At 46.0% G+C, this 24,655-nt stretch overlaps 2 protein-coding genes across 6 annotated transcripts in view; one reads left to right on the top strand and one right to left on the bottom strand.

Annotated features, from left to right (window-relative positions):
* Nucleotides 1-217: 217 nt before the first annotated feature.
* sc5d (sterol-C5-desaturase) lies at nucleotides 218-14,708 on the bottom strand. 2 transcript variants are annotated; one of them, XR_011937426.1, is made up of 7 exons: nucleotides 14,619-14,708; nucleotides 6,675-6,768; nucleotides 6,354-6,571; nucleotides 4,228-4,360; nucleotides 3,356-3,456; nucleotides 1,607-2,776; nucleotides 218-1,576 (listed from the first exon to the last, which is right to left on the bottom strand). XR_011937426.1 is itself a non-coding variant. In XM_072486472.1 (6 exons), the coding sequence occupies exons 3-6, from the start codon at nucleotides 6,561-6,563 to the stop codon at nucleotides 2,327-2,329; spliced, it is 894 nt and encodes a 297-aa protein (XP_072342573.1). In that variant the 5' UTR covers nucleotides 6,564-6,571; nucleotides 6,675-6,768; nucleotides 14,619-14,708; the 3' UTR covers nucleotides 218-2,326. The 2 variants fall into 2 exon arrangements, 1 of the variants encoding a protein (XP_072342573.1); XM_072486472.1 differs by having other exon boundaries at nucleotides 218-2,776.
* A 2,381-nt stretch (nucleotides 14,709-17,089) lies between these two features.
* The window catches only part of gkup (glucuronokinase with putative uridyl pyrophosphorylase), a 67,291-nt gene continuing 59,725 nt past the window's right edge, over nucleotides 17,090-24,655 (top strand). The window contains exons 1-5 of one of the 4 annotated variants that reach the window (XM_072486475.1): nucleotides 17,090-17,343; nucleotides 22,048-22,154; nucleotides 23,069-23,113; nucleotides 24,004-24,157; nucleotides 24,363-24,434. In XM_072486475.1, coding sequence (XP_072342576.1) covers nucleotides 17,287-17,343; nucleotides 22,048-22,154; nucleotides 23,069-23,113; nucleotides 24,004-24,157; nucleotides 24,363-24,434 — 435 coding nt within the window. In that variant the 5' untranslated portion in view covers nucleotides 17,090-17,286. The remainder of the gene's footprint in view (nucleotides 17,344-22,047; nucleotides 22,155-23,068; nucleotides 23,114-24,003; nucleotides 24,158-24,362; nucleotides 24,435-24,655) is intronic. The other 3 variants (XR_011937427.1, XM_072486474.1, XM_072486473.1) reach the window with 3 other exon arrangements.

A 24,655-nucleotide genomic window follows, 5' to 3' on the forward strand; every position in this document is an offset into this window, starting at 1 on the left:
CACCACTGGACTAGAGCAGCAGTCTGGATTATGTGCTCAGATTTCTGTCGGAGGAACTTGAACCCCCAACCGTCTGACTCAAAGGAGAGTGAGCAACCTACTGAACCAAAGGTGATACAAGGCCAGAAAACAAACATTGCCCAGAAGATTCATTAGTGTGTTCAGAGACCCATGAAGTTGAAATCATGCTGTATGATTTAAGTACAAAATGCAGTAATACTTTTGTTCATGAGCAAGGAAATTTTATAAGTATAGCATCATTACAAATATTGAACATTTTGTTTTCTGTCACATGGTTAAACAGATGCATTGTTTCCACCCAATTACCTCTGGATTCTGTCATGACTTGCATTTATCTAAATCACAACTTTTCCCTTTACAGACTTGAACCGAGAAACAGCAATTTTCCCAAATAATCTTGATCACTGATCCAAAGCTTCAATTATTGCAAGATAAAAAGCCTGCTACCATTACTGGACAAGATGTATTTTCCATGTGCATTAACCGCTCACTGTGTATCGGACTTCCATCAGAGTCTCAGTCCATTTGCTGATGAAACATTAATCCATGCTTTTATTATCTTCAGCCTTGACAATTCCAACACTCTCCACAATGTAACACTGAATTGTACACCAGGGGTAAGATTTTAACTCATTCGAAACCCATCCACTTACACAAGAGTTAAAATCAGTCCCGAGCTCTTGTGCCTGGTGTGGAGCAAGGTCAGACTGGGTAAGGACGGCAGATTTCCTTTCAAGGACATTAGGGAATCAGATTTTTTTTTTTTTATACAATCAGCAATGCTTGTGTGGTCATCAGTAGACTTAATTCCATATTTTTTTAACTGAATTCAAATTTTACCATCTGCTGTGGTGGTATTCGAACCAGAGCGTAACCTGGGTCTCTGGATTACGAACCCTGTGACAATACCACTGTCCCACCTCCTCCCCTTGACCCAGGTTGGCTTCCAGTCCGTCAATGGCCTGATATTAAAATTCTCATTGTGATCAAATCCCACCCTCCCTATCGCTCTTAACTTCTTCCAGCTGCACAATCCTCTTAGGTCTCTGTGCAATTTCAATTCTGACCCCTTGAATACCCCTGATTGGTGGCTATGCCTTTCCCAAGCTTTGGCAGTCTCTCCCTAAGGTTCCCTCTTCTTTACAATGCTTTACCTATGCTGCCATCGTCACTGATCGGATTCTAATACCTTGACCTGGAAACTTGGCAAAATTATTCATTTAAACATTCCTGCATGATCCCAAAAGCATAAATATAGATGATCAGATAAGGTAAAGGCTGTGATTTAATTGTGTGAATCTGTTTGTTAGATATGTCAACATCACAGATAAGAATACATTCCATCCTTCATACCTGAGGCAGGTGCAGCATGTCTACAGTGACCTGTCCAGTTTCACAGAATGATGCACCCTACATGATGCACTTTAAGGCCTTACTATGTGAGAAAGTCAAAGAAACGACAAATTGAGGCCAGTTTTGTGTTATGGGCACTGGATTAAGGCTGCCTGAAATTCATTTAACATTCTTGCAGCTCCCACTGGATTGGAAGCTAGACCTACAACTCCCACTGGATTGGAAGCTAGACCTACAGCAGGATTACCTCCCAGGTTACAGATAAAATAATTCTGCCTCATTAAAGCAGAATGGCATTTTACACTATATTCGATCACATGACCAAAGAAATAATATTATACAATATAAAGTAGGCAGCAAACATTAAACAGGACAACTTAAAGGTACAAACCTAAGCTCCAATAATATTTCATTTCATATTTACCATATTTGGAAACCATTTTCTGATTACCCGTCATTGAAAAACAATGCATAATTTTATTTCAGAACCATTCCAAACACAAAGGTGGTACAGCACAGAAACTGTATGATTTAAATTGCTGAGAAACATCAGAATAATCCAGATTCGTCAGCAAACAATTTAATCTTGTTAAAATATCTCATAATTAAAACAAGAATCACCTGTACCCTAGTGTTGTGCACGGCAATGAGAAATCATTCAGTTCAGTAGTATGCCAGCCCTAATTTGCACATCTCCTGTGCTACATATAAGTAGCCATCAGCAGAAATTTTAAAGTATTTTCAATCTGCAAAAAGAGTGAAGTGGGGATTCACGTGACTTTACACGAGCTACAACTAGTCTTTTATTGCTGCATATTTTGAAAAGATCTCATTTGTAGTGATAACATGCAGTAAATCGGAGCCCGTGTTAGGCGTCATTCCTTTTGCGCTTGACAAGATGTGTGCGTGCCACTGGGACAAAGCACGGGCAACATCAGGGAATGGGAGGTACTCATTCCTCTTTGCAGACCTTTCCATTGGACGTTTGGCCATTGGAGGAAGAGCTGCCACACAACTTTCCCTCGGCCTTCAGCTTCCTCAGGTAATCATGTGGTCCTTTGCCTTCGAAGGCCGAGGGGCATTTGTAGGAGCCTCCGATTCGGTCCCAGAGCGTGAAATACTGCCCGTAGTTATAGTCAAAGTACAGGTGGTGGTCGGTATGATGCGCCGCGCCATTGATGACCTCCTCAAGGACCTTAGGTACTCGGTAGTTTCCGTCGTGAATGGACACCGTCCAGATGTTGACAAAGATGTACAGGCCCAGGTAGACCAGCTTGTGTAGCGGGAAAAGGAAGGGATAGATATGATATGGGATACTCTGTAGGAAGCCATCCACAGGATGAAACGCATGACTCGCAAACGGGGTTGCAATCTTCCAAATATGGTGGGGCTTGTGTAAATGCTGTTGGGAGAAGTTACAAAGATCTTCACATTAGTGATCACATGAATATAAAAGGCATGCAGTTTTTGAGTTTACTGGACAAGTCTTCCATTGATCGTCTAGCCAAACCCACCCTCAGTATCTTTCTGCACCTAAAGCAGAGTTAGCTGCAATGGTGGAAAAAAAAATCATTTTTAAACGCAAGAAGTGGAAATAAAGTTAGTAACAGGTTCTTGACACAAACCCTTTCGGGCAATGCAGAAGTTGCAAAGGGAAATTGGATAAATATGTGAGAAGGAAACTTGCATTGTTTTGAGGAAAGAGTAGGGGAAATAGGACTAACTGGGTAACTCTTTCAAAGAGCTAGAAAAGCCACAATGGGAGAAATGATCTTCTGTGCTGTTTGATATTATGAAATCAAAGCTGTCTATGTCCAAGTATCTCCCTCCCTTTGATCAATACAACATTGAAATGTTCATCTAATTGTGACAATTAAATCTAACCCTTATTTTCAAATCACTTCTCGTTTGTTATCTGTACAACAAACCTGCGACGCCTTGTAAATCCAAAACCTGCCATCCAACACCAAGTGTACCTTACCTTATAAAAGAACCTGTGGTGAAGAAACCGATGGATCCAGTAGATACACATGTCCGTGAAGAAGAGGAAGGAGACCATACTGAAGATCACACCAAACCAACCTGATCAAACAACAAGTCCAGGATTAGGGTGGGAGACTCTAGATATAAATCATACAGATAACCCAGGTCTTCATGTGCGCACACAGCTAGCAAGTATCACACTCATGGGTCACAGAGTCAAGGTGGGGGTGACTTCCTCCATATGGCATGCATTAGGTGGAATGAAAGCTACAAATCCTAGTTTGGACCTCCTTCTCTTCCCCTGCAGGTATTTTAGTATTGTTAAAAGCCAATTACTGTGAATGTTGGAATCGGGAACAAAAACTGTAAATACTGGACAATTTCAGCAGGTCTGGCATGTATCTGTGGAGAGAGGCGGGAGTAAGAGAGATATTGAGTGTATGCATATGGCGACGCATGGCACTGAGCGGAGATCTCACGATGCACCGAGAACAGCAGTCCTGGGTGGATTCAAAAATGGAGGGTGGGATTGGAGTTGTAATCCACGTGGAGCGAGACGGAGACCGTTGCTGAGGAAGGAAATAGGACTGTGAAAGTGAGTTTTGGTAAACACTTTGTGAAACACCAGGAGGGAAATGGAAAGCAATGAAGGTGGCCAGGCTGAGTCAGACAAAGGAAAATCCTGTCAGAGAAGAGCAGTATTTCTTCAGGGTAGACATTCCTAGAAGAGAAGTGGCAGTGAATTAAACACGAAGATAAAAGCAAATTATGCGGATGCTGGAATCTGAAACAAAAACAGAAAACACTGGACACCATCTGTGGCGAGAGAAACTATTTCCATGTACTGAATCTTTTGATAAGTAAGCTTACCATAATGGGAATCATCGATATTGTCGTACAATTTGCTGTGCCCCCGGACTTCCGCAAAGAACAATGCCACTGTTGGAATGCTCATCCAAGGCATCGACTTCAGAGCGTATTGTATCTCCCGCTGCACTTGATTCTAGAGGGGTTGGGAGGATGAAAAGAATGATTAAAAATATGCACACAAACTACTTGAATTATCTCTACTTCCAAAAATATCGAGGCACATGCACAACTCATGAGGAGTCAAATAGACTCGAAACATTAACTATTTTTTTCTACAGACTTGCTGAGTTTTTTCAGCATTCTCGGTTTTATTTAGATATCAACATCAGCGGCACTTTGCACAACATTTGGGCTTGATCTACCGGCCTCGTCGAGCGCGAGCAAGAGCGTGGTGCGGTTGGGAGAGGCCTCCTGCGGGTTTCCCTAATTAATAGCAATGCGCAGTAAGTAGTAAGGCAGTAGATTTAACTAATAAAGTCACAAAGAACAGGATTTACCATATTAAATAGTGGAAAAAAAAGTCGCATCCTTTGAAACCTGAGCATTGGCCAATGGAGAGCTAGAAGAGGAGAATCTGCCAAGGGAAGCGGTTTCTGGGCATCCAGACTCAATGGCCTCTACATTGGAGTTGGTTCTGCAGGAGCAGGGCTTCGATGCTGGTAGGCCCAGCTTCATGAAGGATGCTAACGTTGGTCCAGCTGTCTTCCCATTTGATCCTCAGGATTCATTGTAAGCACCACCGATGGAAGTTCTCAAAGATCTTAGTGTGGAATCGATAAGACAGTCCAGGATTCACTACAGTAGAGGAGGGTGGACTTCCAATGGTCCTTGTTATCAAAGACACGGTGGTGCAGCTTGAAGAAGTTGACTCGATACTGGACTTCCTCACCAGAGGTGGAGAGGTGGCTTTAGAGGTATGGGAAGTGCTACACACATTGCAGAGCCGACTCCGTCTACATGGATGGCTTGGGGGATGCTCATCTGGCCGAGGTAAGGGCCTTCGTCTTGGTGAAAGGCTAAGCCTCTCGTAGGAAATGTTGAAAACGCCAAGCTTCCTTTGCATGTCCTGTACAGAGTGAGCCATCATGCAGCTGTCATCCACAAACTGAAGGGCTTGGTGACCATGGCGGTAGGTCATCTCGGAGGAGGTGGCCAATGATAGTCAGGTAAATGGTAAACAAGGAGAATTAATAATAATAATCTTTATTAGTGTTACAAGTAGGCTTACATTAACACTGCAAGGAAGTCACTGTGAAAGGCTCCTAGTCGTCACATCTGGCGCCTGTTCGGATACACGGAGGGAGAATTCAGAATGTCCAATTCACCTCACAAGCGCATCTTTTGGGACTTGTGGGAGGAAACCGGAGCACCCGGAAGAAATCCACACAAACACGGAGAGAACATGAAGACTGCGCAGACAGTGACTCAAGTCAGAAATAGTTATGCTGTGGGGCTGTAGGTGCAGCAAAGCTATGACATTTCATGTGTTCATCCGCTGAATTGCCAACAAAGCAACAGGTTTACTCATAAGTGATATCGAAGCTTCCATCGCTGCTCTTTTTTAACTGACCATGCTATGATCTGAATTTATGGTTAAAGAAAGGAAAGATTTACAGTGTTAGGGGGAAAGAGAGCAGGAGGGGCAGGACTAATTGGATAACTCTTTCGAGGAGCCGAAACTGGCTCCTTCTGTTTGGAATAATGATGTATTCATACATATCCTCGCGAGAGAGAAAAAAAAAGAGAAAACGAGCCCCCTCCCGCAATACACACACACACACAGGGACATAGAGTCCAGGGGGGCACGGTAGCACAGTGGTTAGCACTGTTGCCTCACAGCGCCAGGGACCCGGTTTCGATTCCCGTTTGGGTCACTGTCTGTGCGGAGTCTGCACGTTCTCCCCGTGTCTGCGTAGGTTTCCTCCGGGTGCTCCGGTTTCCTCCCACAAGTCCCGAAAGACGTGCTGTTAGGTAATTTGGACATTCTGAACTTTCCCTCAGTGTATCCGAACAAACGCTGTAGTGTGGTGACGAAGGAATTTTCACAGTAACTTCTATGCAGTGCTCATGTCAGCCTACTTGTGACAATAATAAAGATTATTTATAAGATTATTTACAGCACCTACCGGTAAATACTGTGGGTGTTTCTTCAGTGTGTGATCAAAAATGAAATAGTAGCTGAACATTCCGAAGAGGAGATAGATTGCAGCAGCTCCCAGATTGGTTACAACTAGGAGGCTGATTATCTGACGTAGAGCACCAGCCTCTGACCAGGAGCTGGGGTACACGTATGGTGTGAAAAAATAGTAGTCTGTGTAATGCAGCACGATATCCATGGCCTAAGCTGTGAACCAAAAGAAGAGATCTAATTAGTTCATCACCTAATAAATCGATTCACTGTCAATACTTCTCAGGACTCCATTCATAAGGACCCTGACTGGACTGACCTGTGCAGTATACTGATTAACATGGAAACATTCGGAGAGACCCCTCTGGTCACTATTTGAACAGCGTTGTCTGCCCATTCACCTTTACAGCTCCCTTAATATAAACAGAAAAGAATATCAGATCAATCTGTTAAGCGATTGTGATAAGTGACTGGGAGCTCTTCCGGGACAGGTTGCATCTAAACTGGAGAGGCATAAATATCCTGGTTGTGAGGTTTGCTAGTGTCACACGGGAGGGTTTAAACTAGTATGGCAGGGGGGTGGGTACTGGAGCAATAGGTCAGAAGGTGAAAAAATTGAGGGAGAACTAGGGAATAGAGCCAGTATGGCTCTGAGGAAGAGCAGACAGGGAGATGTTGATGAAAACAGCAGGACTGGTGGCCTGAAGTGCATATAGAGGTTGGTTCAGCACAGGGCTAAAGAGCTGGCTTTTAAAGCAGACCAAGCCAGGCCAGCAGCATGGTTCAATTCCCGTACCAGCCTCCCCGAACAGGCGCCGGAATGTGGTGACGAGGGGCTTTTCACAGTAACTTCATTTGAATCCTACTTGTGACAATAAGCGATTTTCATTTCATTTCATATGTTTTAATGCGCGAAGCATAACAGGTAAGGCAGATGAAATTAGAGCTTGGATTAGTACTTGGAACTATGATATTGTTGCCATTACAGAGACCTGGTTGAGGGAAGGACAGGATTGGCAGCTGAACGTTCCAGGATTTAGATGTTTCAGGTGGGATAGAGGGGGAGGTAAAAGGGGTGGAAGAGTTGAGCTACTGGTTCGGGAGAATATCACAGCTGTACTGCGGGAGGACACCTCAGAGGGCAGCGAGGCAATATGGGTAGAGATCAGGAATAAGAAGGGTGCAGTCACAATGTTGGGGGTTTACTACAGGCCACCCAACAGCCAGCGGGAGATAGAGGAGCAGATAGGTAGACAGATTTAGAAAGGATTTGTTGTGATGGGAGACTTTAATTTCCCCAATATTGACTGGGACTCACTTAGTGCTAGGGGCTTGGATGGGGCAGAGTCTCTAAAGAGCATCCAGGAGGGCTTCTTAAAACAATATGTAGATAGTCCAACTAGGGAAGGGGTTTTACTGGATCTGGTATTGGGGAATGAGCCCGGCCAGGTGGTAGAAGTTTCAGTAGGGGAGCATTTCGGGAACAGTGACCACAATTCAGTAAGTTTTAAAGTGCTGGTGGACAAGGATCAGAGTGGTCCTAGGATGAATGTGCTAAATTGGGGGAAGGCTAATTATAACAATATTAGGCGGGAACTGAAGAACATAGATTGGGGGCGGATGTTTGAGGGTAAATCAACATCTGACACATTGGAGGCTTTCAAATGTCAGTTGAAAGGAATTCAGGACCGGCATGTTCCTGTGAGGAAGAAGGATAAATACGGCAAATTTCGGGAACCTTGGATAACGAGAGATATTGTAGGCCTCGTCAAAAAAGAAAAAGGAGGCATTTGTCAGGGCTAGAAGGCTGAGAACAGACGAAGCCTGTGTGAAATATAAGGAAAGTAGGAAGGAACTTAAGCAAGGAGTCAGGAGGGCTAAAACAGGTCACGAAAAGTCATTGGCAAATAGGGTTAAGGAAAATCCCAAGGCTTTTTACACGTACATAAAAAGCAAGAGGGTAGCCAACAAAAGGGTTGGCCCACTGAAGGACAGGGGAGGGAATCTATGTGTGGAGCCAGAGGAAATGGGCGAGGTACTAAATGAATACTTTGCATCAGTATTCACCAAAGAGAAGGAATTGGTGGATGTAGAGTCTGGAGAAGGGTGTGTAGATAGCCTGGGTCACATTGAGATCCAAAAAGGTGTTGGGCGTCTTGAAAAATATTAAGGTAGATAAGTCCCCAGGGCCTGATGGGATCTACCCCAGAATTCTGAAGGAGGCAAGAAAGGAAATTGCTGAGGCCTTGACAGAAATCTTTGGATCCTCACTGTCTTCAGGTGAAGTCCCAGAGGACTGGAAAATAGCCAATGTTGTTCCTTTGTTTAAGAAGGGTAGCAAGGATAATCCAGGGAACTACAGGCCGGTGAGCCTTAAGTCAGTGGTAGGGAAATTACTGGAGAGAATTCTTCGAGACAGGATCTACTGCCATTTGAAAGCAAATGGACGTATTAGCGAGAGGCAGCACGGTTTTGTGAAGGGGAGGTTGTGTCTCACTAACTTGAGGTTGTGTCTCACTAAATTTCGAGGTCACAAAGATGACTGATGCAGGTAGGGCAGTGGATGTTGTCTATATGGACTTCAGTAAGGCCTTTGACAAGGTCCCTCATGGCAGACTGGTACAAAAGGTGAAGTCACACAGGATCAGAGGTGAGCTGGCAAGATGGATACTGAACTGGCTAGGTCATAGAAGGCAGAGAGTAGCAATGGAAGGGTGCTTTTCTGATTGGAGGGCTGTGACTAGTGGTGTTTTGCAAGGATCAGTGCAGGGATCTTTGTTGTTCGGAGTATATATAAATGATTTGGAGGAAAATGTAACTGGTCTGATTAGTAAGTTTGCGGACGACACAAAGGTTGGTGGAATTGCGGATAGCAATGAGGACTGTCAGAGGATACAGCAGGATTTAGATAGTTTGCAGACCTGGGCGGAGAGATGGATGGAGTTTAATCCGGACAAATGTGAGATAATGCATTTTGGAAGGTCTAATGCAGGTAGGGAATATGCAGTGAATGGTAGAACCCTCAAGAGTATTGACAGTCAGAGAGATCTAGGTGTACAGGTCCACAGGTCACTGAAAGCGGCAACACAGGTGGAGAAGGTAGTCAAGAAGGCATACAGCATGCTTGCCTTCATTGGCCGGGGCATAGAGTATAAAAATCGGCAAGTCTTGTTGCAGCTGTATAGAAGCTTAGTTAGGCCACACTTGGAGTATAGTGTTCAATTCTGGTCACCACACTACCAGAAGGATGTCGATGCTTTAGAGAGAGTGCAGAAGAGATTTACCAGGATGTTGCCTGGTATGAAGGTGTAAGGTTTTCGGGCAATTCGGCCCTTTTTGGACTGCCCAAGAATAAAACCCAGAGACTGTAAACTGGACACTTTTCAGCCAAGGGAACGTAACCAAATTTCCCAGCAGGCTTGGTCCGCTGAGCTGAGTAGGGGCCCAGGAGCTACAAGGAAGAAGGAGCCAGACAACTAGATAAGATTAAAACACAGATAAAGGGGCATGGTAATACAAAGGGGCCTGCCTGCAAGCAGGACAATGGGATGGTCATAGCCCCATGCAGATGTAAATGACTTTGCCTCCACCAGAGCAGAATCCAATCAACACCCCATCAACATAGCGAGGTGAGAATAGCAGCGATCTCCGGAGCAGATGGAAGACTTTGAAAATCTTCACAAGAGAGCTTAACCTTGTTATCTAAAAAAGCAGACTGTCTGGGCTCAGTATATTGCGCTGGAAAAGCCCTTGAAGATAAACGGTAGGAAAAAAACCAAGTTGGAGGCGGACCTGGGGGAGGTACTTCAATCTTGACAGGAGCCACCGGCAGGAACTCACTGGGTGGAGGGGGCGGAGTCGGCGCCAAATTCAAATCGGGACAGGTCTGCCTGGCTGGAAGGAGCAGACCTGCAAGGAGAACCCAGAATTCGACAGGTCTGACCGGCTCAAAGGGGGCGGGACCAGCGGGAACTTTAAACCTTACCAATTCAATGCAAAAGGGGCTGGCCGAACGCAGGAAAAAGCCAGGCAATTCAATATAAAAGGGGCTGTGTTTCGATTGAGGGTCTCTTGGCTTGACCTCTCCACCTTCGACTTGACCTCCCGCAGCCTGTGACCGTAAGTACCCTGCAGCAGCTTGCGAAACTCCCTTGACTTTGATAGTGGTTGAGGCTTTGGGGCAGGGGGCTTGATTTGTGTTTTGTGCCATTGCTAAAATTGTGTAACAATAAGATTTTACGTTGTGTCCGTTATAGTACTTCCTGAATAGACTTAGTTTGTGTTAGAGCTTAAGATTTTATTATAATTTCTTCTGTTTGATGATTTTGACCTGGGTTTTGCAATAAACCTCGATTTGCTGATAATTGGAGTCGTTTAAATTCTTCAATCTCTCACCAGCGATCTCTGACCAAGTCATTGTTAAGATATTCCTCACCTTAATTCCGGGGTCGAAAATCTAGGGTCATCTTGAACGATTCGAACCCGTTCACTCAGGACAGGCTGCTGGTTAGGTAATAAACAGCAGTGTCCTATTCTCTCTCTTGGGAAAGCTACTCCAGCGAAGTAGGAACCGGGTGGGTGTTGTACCACCGGCAAGAGAGAGAATCACCTGGGCATTGGTGGGGGTCTGGATATCTGTGTGATATAAGCCTCAGGCTTCCGGTTAGGGATAAACGGCAGGCTTGATTCAGTGCTCTCTCCTGTGGAGGTGTCCCAGTGCGGCATCCCCTGGCCTCTGAAGTTTCAGTGCCAGCTGGAGAGAGACACACACAGATACTCAAACCCCAGATATCGGCCCAGTAGTGGAGTAGCAGAGATGGAACCCTCTACAGAGGGCATTAGCTATGAGGAGAGGTTGAATAAACTCTGTTTGTTCTCACTGGAACGACGGAGGTTGAGGGGTGACCTCATAGAGGTCTACAAAATTATGAGGGGCATAGATAGGGTGGATAGTCAGAGACTTTTTCCCAGGGTTGGGGTCAATTACTAGGGGGCACAGGTTTAAGGTGTGAGGGGGAAGATTTAGAGGAGATGTACGAGGCAAGTTTTTTTCCCCACAGAGGGTAGTGGATGCCTGGAACTCGTTGCCGGAGGAGGTGATGGAAGCAGGGACGATAGTGACGTTTAAGGGGCATCTTGTCAAATACATGAATAGGATGGGAATAGAGGGATACGGACCCCAGAAGTGTAGAAGATTTTTGTTTAGACGGGCAGCATGGTCGGCATGGGCTTGGAGGGCCGAAGGGCCTGTTCTTGTGCTATACTTTTCTTTGTTCTTTGTTTGATTGATCACAAGTATTTGCCTTGTGTTATTTGAAGGCCAAGGGGCATAGCAGAGATCCATCAGCTATACAGTGCAAAAATGATAGAACAAATACACAGGATCAGTTCATTGTTTTCCAAATATATTCCATTTAAACCTCTGCTTTGTGAGGATTATTTTCTTCAGCAAATCACCCGACCACACTACGAGCCCCAGAGGCGCTGCAGACCTCCAGTCCAATAATATGTTGCCGGACTTTCAGAGATGTAAATGCCACAACATCGGCCCCTTCCCCTCCTGCAGAACCAGATGCCTCCGACACCCCAAAAACTGCCACCAGAGAGCAAAGTGTCATCCTAACCCCCACAACCCCCGACAAGCTCTCGTCCACCGCCTCCCAAATGCTGTCTAGCTTTTCACACCCCAGAACAGAGGAGTATGATTTGCCAGCCCCCACACATTTTCTACTCCTGGGAAAAACCTACTGATCTGGATTGGAGTCATGTGAATCCTATGTACCACCTTAAACTGTAGAAGGCTCATCCTCATACAAGAGGAGGTTGAGTTGATCCAACGCATTACTTCACTCCAACATCCCCACCCCAACTCTTCCTCCCACTTCCGCTTGATCCCTTCCACTAGCACCATCCCCTTCTCCCCCAACCACCCATGATACCCTCAATTTTCCCTTCCCTCTCCCCCCACTCGTCCAGGGCCAACAACTCCTCTAACAATGTATACTCCAGCAACCAAGGAAACAAGGGCAGTTCTTCCACGTAAAGTCCCGTACCTGCCAGTATCTAAACCCCCCCCCTCTCGGTAGCTGGAACCTCACTCACACCGCCCCCCCCCACCCACCCATTCTTTCTCCACCCCCTCCTCCATTCCTTCTCCACCCCCTCCTCCATTCCTTCTCCACCCCCCCCTCCATTCCTTCTCCACCCCCCCCTCCATTCCTTCTCCACCGCCCCCCCCCTCCATTCCTTCTCCACCGCCCCCCCCCTCCATTCCTTCTCCACCGCCCCCCCCTCCATTCCTTCTCCACCGCCCCCCCCCCAGTATAAACCTATGGTTCCCACATACTGGGGTCAATACTGACATTTGCCCTAGTTTAAAGTGTCTCCTCAACTGGTCCCAAATTTTAATTGATGACTTTATCACGGGGCTGCTCATATGGCTTCCCGGGGAAAATGGAAGCAGGGCCATGGCAAGGGCCCTCCTCCAGCCTAACCCAGTCTGACAATCCCCTCTGCCCCAGCTCACCTTCTCGGCATTCACTGCCCAATTGTAATGCAACAGATTTGGGAGCTCCAATTTCCCAACAAATCCATAATTCACCCCATTCAACAATAAATCATCGGCGTGTGCTCTTTATCCGCCCTCACAATCCCCTGCCACTCATTCGAACCTCGGAGCGCAATCGCCAAGGACTCAACGCGAACAACAATGGTAACAAGGGGCATCCCAGCCTTGTCCCGCTATACAGCCTAAAATACCCCATATTCATCTCATTCATTCTCACGCTCGTCACAGAAAACTGGGATGCAAATTTTAAAATAGAGTCCATGCTGGACCAGGAGCCAATGTGTATCAGCGAGCAGCAGGAAGGTGGGGGGGGGCCACAGGGTCTGGCGTCTTGGCCAATATTTATCCCTGAATTAGTTTCTTAGATTACCTGGTCAGTTTCACATTGCTGTTTGCAGTGGACAAATTGCCTGTCGTGTCTCCTACATGCGCCTCTCAGTAACATAGCTGGGATTTTATGTCACTGAGCAGGATTGAAAGCCCCAAATTCTTTCAGGTTCAAAGGGTGTTCAGAAACAGATAACTATTATTTACAGTAACACCTTTCACAGACGATATCACAAAGCGCTTCACATGTATATAATCCGTCAAGCGTTGAGTTTGTTTATTAAAAAAAATGCAGCCATCAATTTGCATATAGCAACACCTCACCAACAGAACCGAGATAGACAGACAGGAAAATTTGTTGCAGCAATGCTGGCTGAGGGATAAATACCAGTCAGGGTACTAGGTAGAATGCAACAACAGCAAGCAATGGAACAATCACCTATCACAGAATATGATCGTCTTTCTCGATATATATATATGGCACAAGTGGATAGCACTGTGCCCTCACAGCGCCAGGGTGCCAGGTTCGATTCCGTGCTGGATCACTGTCTGTGCAGAATCTGCACATTCTCCCAGTGTCTGCGTGGGTTTCCTCCAGGTGCTCTGGTTTCTTCACAGCCCAAAGGCGTGCAGGTTAGATGGATTGTCCATGCTAAATTGCCAGTAGTGTCCAAAAAGGTTAGGAGGGGTTATTGGGTTACGGGGATAGGGTGGAAGTGAGGGCTAAGTTGGTCGGTGCAGACTCGATAGGCCGAATGGCCTCCTTCTGCACTGTATGTTCTATGTTTCTGGAACTCACCTCTTCGTTCACCTGAGGAAGGAGCTGCACTCCGAAAGCTAGTGATTCAAAACAAACCTGTTGGACTTTAACCTGGTGTTGTATGACTTCTTACTGCAATCGTAGAATACATAGAACAGTAGTACCGTACAGATGGCGGCTATTCAGCCCATCTGGTCTGTGCCAGCTTACACAAAATAATGGCTTTAGCTCCACTGAGTCCCAATTTACTTGCATTTTCCCCCCTGCTGTTTTGCATTGGTAATCAAACACATCACAAAAAACCTGCATTCATATAGCACCTTGCACCTCTTTCTCCACCAAGTTCCGCTCCCACCAGACAGATTGTCACGGCACATGGGGGGGGGGGGGGGGGGGAGCCAGCTGGGAGTGCAGCTGGTGTGGGCTTGGATCGGGAGGGCAATGCCCTCCGGCGGTGCTGCACTCCCGCGGTGCTGCAGTGGCTTCAACCTCGGGGGCGAGGGCACGACCACTGGGGGGGGGGGGGGGGGGGCGCTCCAGTCCGGCGGCTCCCCGGGCCGGCCTCATGTTTACCGCGGGCCCCGGACCGCAAGCCGCTCGCCTCCTACCTGCCGGACCTGCCTCAGCTCCGGGCTGATTGAAAGTCTTTGGCGCGCAGCGCCTGCCCCGCGGTTGCGAAGGAACCTAACCTGCCCCGCCCCCCGGCTGTGACAGCTTCCTCGGCCAATCGGAGCTCGCAGCCGGACGTTACCTCGCTATGGATTGGCCGGACGGCCTGGTCTTTAGCCAATGGGGACGGGGTCCGGAGGAGGCGGGGCTTTTCTAGTGACCAATCAGAGCTCGGGGGCGGGGATTAACTCACTGCGACAGATCACCTCCTCGGCGGCGATTGGCTGCAGAGTCGCCTGACACGTGACATCACTGACAGAACCATCGGCTGTTCACTCTTAAAGGGACAGTAGCCCCGGGGTTTAAAGGGACAGAAACCCCGGGATTTAAAGAGACGCTAACCCAGGATTTAAAGAGACAGTAATACCCGGATTTAAAGAGATAGTAACCCCAGGGTTTAAAGAGACATTAACCCCAGGATTTAAGGAGACACTATCCCCAGGATTTAAAGAGATAGTAACCCTGGGATTTAAAGAGATACTAACTGTGGGGTTTAAAGAGATCATAACCCCGGGGTTTAAACAGTCACTACCTCCAGGATTTAAATGACTTGATAATCTGTTTAGGTGATGTTGATTGGGTTGGTTCTGCACACTTGTACCCGAATTGAGTGTAGACATTGGGTATTAATGTTTTCCATGAATTTTCTTTGGCAACAAACTGAACATGCAAACTCAAGTTAGGATTCCTCCTGCTTCCTTGTCCATTAAAAAAAATTACTTGATCAGAGTTACAAAGCCAGAGCTCAGAGTGTGGACAGGGGCAAATCCCCAATCCAGCTCCCTGCCCGCTCCAAAAACCAACCCAAATTGAATCCAATTCATGGTCACGAGAGAGACATACCAGATCCAGGCATTACACATGATCCCACGCTCATCATAGCCAAAAGACCGAGAAGCGATCCTTGTCCATTTTTGAATCTTGGAAAGAGTAGTTTTCCATCATTTATTCTTTCACGGAATGTGGCTTGGCCAGCTTGTATTGTCCATCCTTAATTGGTGGGACTGATTGATGCTAGAGGTTGGATGCTGAAATAAGGACAGAAAATGCTGGAAATACTCAGCAGGTCTGGCAGCATCTGAGGAGAGAAACACAGTTAACATTTCGAGTTGAATATGACCATTCTTCAGAACTGTGAGTTGGATCCTCCTCATCAGGCAACTGTGCAAAACAATAGCAGCAAATAAACTGACTATAGCCAAATTCTGGAAATATGTCACACAGCAGTCAGCATTCAGAGAAAGGACAAGTTAATGTTTGGTGTCACAGGGTAATAAAGTAATCGAGTTTTACAGTACAGAACGAGGCCATTTGGCCCATTTTACCTGTGCTGGACATCAAGCACCTATTTATTCTAATCCCATTTTTCAGCACTTGGTCCATAGCCTTGTATGCTATGATGTTGCAATGCTCATCTTAATGCTTCTTAGATGTTTTGAGGGTTTTCGCCTCTCCCACCCCATCAGGCAGTGAGTTCCAGATTCCCACCACCCTCTGGGTGAAAAAGTTTAAATCTCCTTGAAATCGCCTGCCTTAAATCTATGTCCCCTGGTTATTGACCCCTCTACAAAGGGGACATGTTTCCTCCTATCTACCCTATCTGTGCCCCTCGTGATTTTGTACACCTCGATCTGCACCCCCCCCCCCCCACCTTCTCAGTTCGAAGGAAAACATCTCCAGCCTAACCAGCCTCTTTTCATAGTTGAAACGTTCCAGCCCGGCAATATCCCGGGGAATCTCCTCTGCACCCTCTCCAGTGCAACCCCATCCTTCCTGTAGTGTGCAGCCCTTCATCAGAGTTCTGCATAGAATCATAAAATAATACAGCACCGAATGAGCATTTCAGCCCATCAAGCCTGTGTCAGCTTTTCTGTGTATCTATCTAATTATCTGTTGCTTTATCCCAATAAGCTTACACAATTTTTCCTTTCATGTATTTATCAATTTTGTTTTAAAAGTGACTATTAAACCTGTTTCCACTGCCCTTTCAGACAGCGCATTCCAGACCGTAACAACGCATTGTGTAAAAAAAAAGTTTCCAATTGTCTCTGGTTCTCTTGTCAATCACTTTCAATCTAACTCCTCTGGCTGCAGATCTTTCTGTCGCAGGAGACGTTTATTCGTTCAAACGTTTCATGAGTTTGAGTTCCTCGATCAAATCCTCTCTTGCTCCAAGGAGAAAAAACCCAAGTTTCCCAAGTGTAGTTCTGGGATGTGTTGTGCCTGTTTCAGCTTGGTGCCGTAAGGAGTGAAATGTGAACTGTGTTCACTTTCTCCGGGTTGGTTTCCCCGCTCCCCTATCCACCCCCCCCCCCCCCCCCCCCCCCCGGCATCTTTCAATGATCAAAGAAAGGGAAAAGCAAGCTTGTTACATAATTACACAGGCGCTTTGGCAAAGAGACACAGAACACAAGGCAGCACGTGTTGCTGTAGGAAGAGTTGAAGGTGTAATCCTGCTCTAGCAGAATAGCTCCTCCTGTAAGTTGTGATGTAAGGACGCCGCGCAAATGAGTGGAGCGGCGTTGGTCTTTGAAAAGCGAACTTGGAATTGTTGCAAGTTTACAGGAGTCAGTTTCATTGACTTGCAGCGTTCCTGCGGTCGCCCTAATGATCTGTGTACTTCTAGTGGCGGGACATGGAACACTGCTGGAGAGCGAGATCAAGGTGAATAACTCGCTTTAACATTGCATTTGTTTTGAAGTGGAGATGAAGTGGAGATTTTTTGTTTTGAACGCATTGAGAGCTCCGTCCGCCTCTCTTGTCTCATTCAAGATTCCTAGGGTAACCGGTGTGTGTTCGGATCAGGATTCAGGGGAGCCGATGCCAGTGTTTGGATTTTGGACGTGGACTTCTCCACAACGCGTCTTAGGCCTCACAGTCACACGTCCCATCAAGCGTTAGCGGCTGAGGTGCAATTTTGCTGTAAACACGATTCCCTCGCCAGGGGGGGCCTGGGACCCAGGAGGGTTCTGGAATATTTTGGGGGAAAGGCGGAAATAATGCATAACTGTTTGAAAAGTTAGCAGCAGTCCGCGTTGCTCCAACTCTTAAGCAGAGTTCTTGTGACCAGGTCCAAAGGCAACAGGAGGCGGGATCATGGCTGTGGCCGCGAAATTTCCTCACAGCCCCAGTAAATTCTTATTGACAACTGATTCATAACAGAGGCCACTCTGCTACATAGGGCAAGGTTCACTGCCACCCTTTTGGCACAGCGGTTTATAGACCATTGTAGCAGCCAACTCATTACTAGAAAGAACATTTGGCATTTAGAACATAGAACATGCAAACATACAAACATAGAACATACAGTGTAGAAGGAGGCCATTCGGCCCATCGAGTCTGCACCAACCCACTTAAGCCCTCACTTCCACCCTATCCCCGTAACCCAATAACCCCTCCTAACCTTTTTGGTCACTAAGGCCAATTGGCAATTCATCATGGCCAATCCACCTAACCTGCACGTCTTTGGACTGTGGGAGGAAACCGGAGCACCCGGAGGAAACCCACGCAGACACGGGGAGAACGTGCAGACTCCGCACAGACAGTGACCCAGCAGGGAATCAAACCTGGGACCCTGGCGCTGTGAAGCCACAGTGCTATCCACTTGTGCTACCGTGCTGCCCGGTATATTTATATAATGCCTTTCACTAATCAAGCTCTCAAGCACTGTTGAAGTGCAGTAACTCACCAAAGCTTCTTCCACATGCAGCACCTCCCAAACCATCAGCGAGAAGTGATGGGCAACCTCGGCTGGTGAGTGGGCCGCATGAGTGCCCGCCTTCATCTCAGTGGGCCACAAGATTCAAATCGGGCTTGTTCAGTAACCGTGGACCCATGACTTATAGAATTATCATAGAATTTTCAGTGCAGAAGGAGACCGTTCGGCCCATCAAGTCTGCATCAGCTCTTGGAAAGAGCACCCTACTTAACCCCATACCTCCACCCTATCCCCGTAACCCTGCAACCCCATCTAACCAACGTAAGGGCAATTTAGCATAGCCAATCCATCTAACCTGCACATCTTTGGACTGTGGGAGGAAACCGGAGGAAACACACGCACACACGGGGAGAACGTGCAGACTCCACACAGACAGTGACCCAAGCCGGGAATCGAACCTGGGACCCTGGCGCTGTGAAGCCATAGTGCATGATGAATAAGATTAAATACATTTAATACATGATGAATATTTCATAACCAGAAATAGAAAATACATAATCATTTATGTATTAATACAACTATCATCAATGTCAAAAACAAAATAAATATTTACATTTTGGACACAGAGGGAGCGCACGGCTCTCACAGTCAATGTTGGGAGCAGTCAGCACGCACCTCACTTCACTCGCCCTTGCTTTGTGTCTGGATCACTTCAGTCAAACCGGTAGGGAAACAAACCAACGTGGATAGAAATCAGCAGAATGTGGCAACCCTGCATGTGGGCAACAATGACCAAAATGTCTCTTGGGTCGCACACAGAACTTAGATGGGCCTGCAGGTTGCCCATCACTGATCTAGAAGAACAATAGCAGCAGATACATGGGAACATCACCACCACCTGCAAGTCCTCTCTCCCACTCACACTACCCTGACTTGGAAATATATTGTTGTTTCCGCAATATCACTGGGTCAAACTCCTGGAAACCCCTTCCTATCAGCACTGTGTGTGTACCTATGCTACACAGACTGCATCAGTTCAAGAAGGCACCTCACCACCACCTTCTCAAAGGCAATTAGTGATGGACCAGCCAGTAGCACCCATAACAAGTAAAGAAAAAGGAATGTTGTAACATTTAGCACTCCAAAATGAGTCCCATTACCTAACCCTCCCGGCTCTTTTTCATTATTCATGTCTCAACAGGCGATACCCTCAGCAACAAACATCTTGCATTGATATTGCACCCTTTCCTGAGATATCCCATTCAGCTAAAGATCCCAGCTCTGGAAGTCAGTTCCTAAACCTCTCTGCCTTTCTCTCCCACTTTTACAATATTCCTTGAAACCCACAATTTTGGCCATGCTCTGCCCTAATGTCTATTTTGGATCAGTATCAATTTTATCTGATTAGGCTTTTGTTAAAAGCCTCAGGATATTTTACTGCGTAAAAGGCACCAGATAAATGCAACTTGTTATTGCGAAACTTTTCTGTATAAAAGACCCTCTTCAACCATTGACATTTAAATGATCTATATTTAGATATTTTATTACCTTTTATCTTAAAATGACAGGCTGTGCCTATTACCCATTTAATATGTTAGCATTTGAAAAACATAATTACAGTGTATCATTGCTTTTGAAAATACTTGTTTGATGATGTTGCAAAACCATAACCTTGCAAGATCTGCCCTTTTACACTGCCAGGTTGAGTGGAGCTACTTGTCTGTTGTAATGGTCCAAAAATAAATATTATCACCAGGAATGGAAAATGTAACGTTCACAAATATAAATAATGGTAAGCTAAAAGGCTGATGCATGTTGCAAACTATGAACTGATCAGATGGGATGTGACATGCTTATTGCCTCTGCTTTAAGGGTCTATGTTGTCATTTACATTTTTTTTTGTTAATCTTTATTCTCACAAGTTGGCAGACATTAACACTGCAATGAAGTTACTGTAAAAAGCCACTTGTCGCCACACTCCGGCGCCTGTTCGGGTACACGGAGGGAGAATTCAGAATGTCCAAATTACCTAACAGCACAAGCCCCCAAAGACCGAAGCATGGCTCTCGGGCATGTCGAGCTTTTTAGGGCCGGAAAAAATTAAGTTCACCTTAAGAGGATCTGTATTAGGGTTCGCCCAAAGGTGGCAACATTCATCGACTTCTTCACGGGGAATTAAATGCCACCGGGGGTGTGGGGAGTTAGATTAGAGTAGAATAGGAGGGATAAATAGGTGGGTACTGTTTATGAGAGTGGAGTGGTCTTTTGCACTATGTTTCTGCTTTGTGTTGATGTTTGCGCAATATTGTACACCGTAACAGTTTACAATGGCAAAAATACCTCAATAAAATTGTTTATTAAAAAAAACTACCTCACAGCACATCATTCGGGGAAGTTGCAACATACTTTTAAAATGTTGAAGTAACATTTTGTCTCTTTTGTTCTTGATTTGTAGCAGTTTTTACATAATGAGGAACAATGATGGGGCGGGATTCTTTGTTGGCCGAAATCAGGAACGCGATCGGGCAGAGAATAGTTCCCGCGCCAATATCGCGGCGGGGGCTGGTTTGACGCCGAATTGCGATGCCCTGCCCCCTCCAAAACGGCATAATTGCGACGCACGCCGCGTGATTGATCCGTTATTGATCCGTAGCAATGGCAAGTTAAATGGGGGATATCCTTTCAGGTAATGAATTCCAGACCCCAACACCATCTGGGTGAAAAATGACTCAACTCCCCTCTAATCCTTTTACCAATTAAATCTCCCTTCAGTCTCCTCCATTCCAAAGAAAATAACCTCATCAGTCTCAGTCAGGAGAAGTTTTGAACAAGATACACCAGAAACATTAACTTTAACAGAGCTCTTGTGTATTAGGCTGGGTGCAAGATTTTCATCAGAAGGGCAATAGAGTTTGTGGATTAAGTTACAATGGACTGCCAATGGATCTGGCAGCATACTGGGAAATATATGTGTTTCTAAGAAGGAATTAAGTGATTTAATGAGACACTGGATACATTAAGTTGATCTGCAAAAGTGGTACGAGCCTGTTTAGGTCAAACAAAAATATTCAACCAGAGTTGAGTGGGTAGCTTCTCACTGAAGAGTTATGAAAATGAAATGAAATGAAAATCGCTTATTGTCACAAGTAGGCTTCAAATGAAGTTACTGTGAAAAGCCGCACATTCCGGCGCCTGTTACGGGAATCGAACCGTGCTGCTGGCCTGCCTTAGTCTGCTTTCAAAGCCAGCAATTTAGCCCTGTGCTAAACAGCCCCTGCTTATAAGGTTGGAAGTTCAAATCCCATACCAGAGACTTGGGAACAAACCGTGACTGATATCCCAGTACAGTATTGAAGGACAGCTGTGTTGTAGATGAGACATTAAACTGAGACCCTGTTTTGCATCATGGATGAGCACAATAAAATCCCATAGCATTCTTTGGAAGTGGATCAATGGGCTTTTCCAGTTGCCTAACACATTATCTAATCATTATCCGATTGCTGTTTGTGGGAGATCGCCGTGTGCAGCTTGGTTTCCATGTTGCTTACAACGCTGATTTACACTTCAAAAAGGCAATTTAGGACATTCTTGAGCCATGAAAGCCACCATATAAATGCAAGTGCTAATCTGTTATTTTTCCCTGTGTAAATAGTGAACAAATATCACGTATCCTGGTCTGCTGAGCTGTTACCCGAATAATTTATTTTCAGAATGAAGCCACGGGCCTCTACAGCCACTTAGTTGGGATCCCGAAGGCTCTGTTACCAGGAGTTGGTGGGAAGAAAATTCTGGATTTCTGGTGGAAAGTTGTGAACATGTGAGTGTGCTGTCGCTATTGTTCCTGCTTGAGCTTGTAAGAGTTTCTTCTCTATATCACTTTTAAAAATTTGAATCTCATCTGACAAAGATATCTGGGCGAGGATTAGTAATATAAAAGATTGGAAATGAGGGGATGGTGAGAAGGGGAGTCATGACCACCAGAAAATGTGCAATGAGGAGAGGAGATCTGATTCAATGTGTTCTCTCAAAAGCATTCTTCACACAGTGAAGGAGGAGCAGCAACAACCAGGTCAGTCCAGGGAGGTTTAGCCAGCTTCTCTTTTTAATAATAATAATCTTTATTGTCACAAGTAGTCTTACATTAACACTGCAATGAAGTTACTGTGAAAAGCCCCTAGTCGCCACATTCCGGCACCTGTTCGGGTACACAGAGGTTGAATTCAGAATGTCCAATTCACCTAACAAGCACGTCTTTCGGAACTTGTGGGAGGAAACCGGAGCACCTGGAGGAACCCACGCAGACACAGGGAGAACGTGCAGACTCCACACAGACAGTGACCCAAGCCGGGAGTCGAATCTGGGACCCTGGTGCTGTGAAGCAACAGTGCTAACCACTGTGCTACCGTGCTGCCCAGTGCCAGCTACGGCTTAGTGGATACAACTCTCACCTCTGGGTCGGGGTTTGAACCCCGCTCCAGAGATCAGGGGCGGGATTCTCCTTTCCGGGGACTAAGTCCCCATGCCTGTGGGAAAACTGACGCGAACCACTCCGGCGTCAACAGTCCCCGAAAGTGCGGCTCCGCTAGGTGGACGGCGGAGGGGTAGCCGGCACCGAAGGGACTGCGCAGGTTAGCGCATGCGCCGAAGGGCCGGCATGATCTCACGCATGTGCGGAACCGCCGGCTTACTTTGCCCTATCATATATCGTTATGTTTTCTATGTTGTTTGCAGGCGACAACTCTTCAATGAAGTCTACCTCATCACAAATGCAGACAAGTAAGTACGTTTACTATTGAGGCTTGTGGCAAAGCAGCACATAGTCAATTAAACTGAAGAGAAATACAGTTGATGTTAGAAATCTGAAATCAAAACAGAAAATGCTGGAAAGTCTCAGGTTAGACAGCATCTGCAGAGAGAAACAGTTGATGTTTCAAGTCAATAGTCTTCCATCAGACCTGGAATACATTAGCAATGAACAGTTTCGAAACAAGTGTAGTGCCATGGTAAAGGGGGTTAAAAACTGAACAATCAGATGGAGCACATGGCTAACAATTGTATTGGCTAAAATAAGAATGGTCATGACCATAGAGGTACATCTGAATCCTTCCACCACTTCAGACTCCAAGGAAAGAGTGAGAAGGTATGAAAACTATAACTGGAGTGAGAGTCAGAGGTGGATGTAAAGATCTTGGGCTGGTTTCTCCGCTTCGCGACGCTGGAGATGAGAATTGAAATCGGATGGAGAATCGCATGAAATGGAAAAACATCAGTTTTGTGCTCGACGCCAATGCCGATGCAATGTTCCCGTCGCTTGCTGGCGACGATATCGATCTTTGCGCTTGCGTTGGCGGGTCAATGCAAAATCAAAGGATTTTAATATCATTGACAGTTTGGACACTTCTGCTCCGTCCCTCTTAGGCAGAGGTCTCGTCGGCGTGAATTAGTATAAGTATTTACAAGCGGGGACCGGGTGTCATGGGTTGAACCCAGGTCCCTGGAGCTGTGAGGTAACAGTGCTAACCACTGTGCCACCGTGCTGCCCCCTTTGATTAAAAAATGCTTTCATTAAAAAAGTGAGGTCTTGTGTGGCAAGGTGTGTGTGCGATGGAGATGTATTGGGCACTGTTGAGCGAGTTTGGAATTAACTGTTAACTTTTCACATGTAGGTACAAATACTATGAGCGATGGGCAACTGCCAATGATTTTCCGGTGGAAAACATTATTAACGATGGTTCGACGACCAACAAAACTCAATTGGGCGCAGCTGCCGACTTGGAGTTGGTGGTCAGGAGTAAGAGATTCAATGATGATGTCATGGTGGTATGTGTTGCTTCCTTGCAGATCATTTGTTGATGCTCAATAGCCCTGGTGACCCTGTCTCACCACAGTCTTCATGTACTTCCAGGTCGTTGACCTGTCTCACCACAGTCTTCATGTACTTCCAGGTCGTTGACCTGTCTCACCACAGTCTTCATGTACTTCCAGGTCGTTGACCTGTCTCACCACAGTCTTCATGTACTTCTAGGTCGCTGGCGATATGCTGTGTGAAGATCTGAACTTTGATATAGCTGAAGTTCTCAAGTTCTTTAAGTTTAAGGTCAGTCAGAACCGCTTGATTCTTCTTTCTTTATTCTGTTTAAACCCTGCTGTTTAAACCCTGCTATGGGTTTAAGTAAAAAACTACTTGGTTTACTATAAAGAGAAGTCTTATAACACCATCTTTGGGCAGCACAGTAGCAAAAGTGGCTAGCACTGTGGCTTCACAGCGCCAGGGTCCCAGGTTCGATTCCCTGCTGGGTCACTGTCTGTGCGGCGTCT

The sequence above is a fragment of the Scyliorhinus torazame genome, chromosome 21 (genome assembly GCF_047496885.1).
Source record: "Scyliorhinus torazame isolate Kashiwa2021f chromosome 21, sScyTor2.1, whole genome shotgun sequence".
In the NCBI taxonomy this organism is placed as follows: Eukaryota; Metazoa; Chordata; class Chondrichthyes; order Carcharhiniformes; family Scyliorhinidae; genus Scyliorhinus; species Scyliorhinus torazame.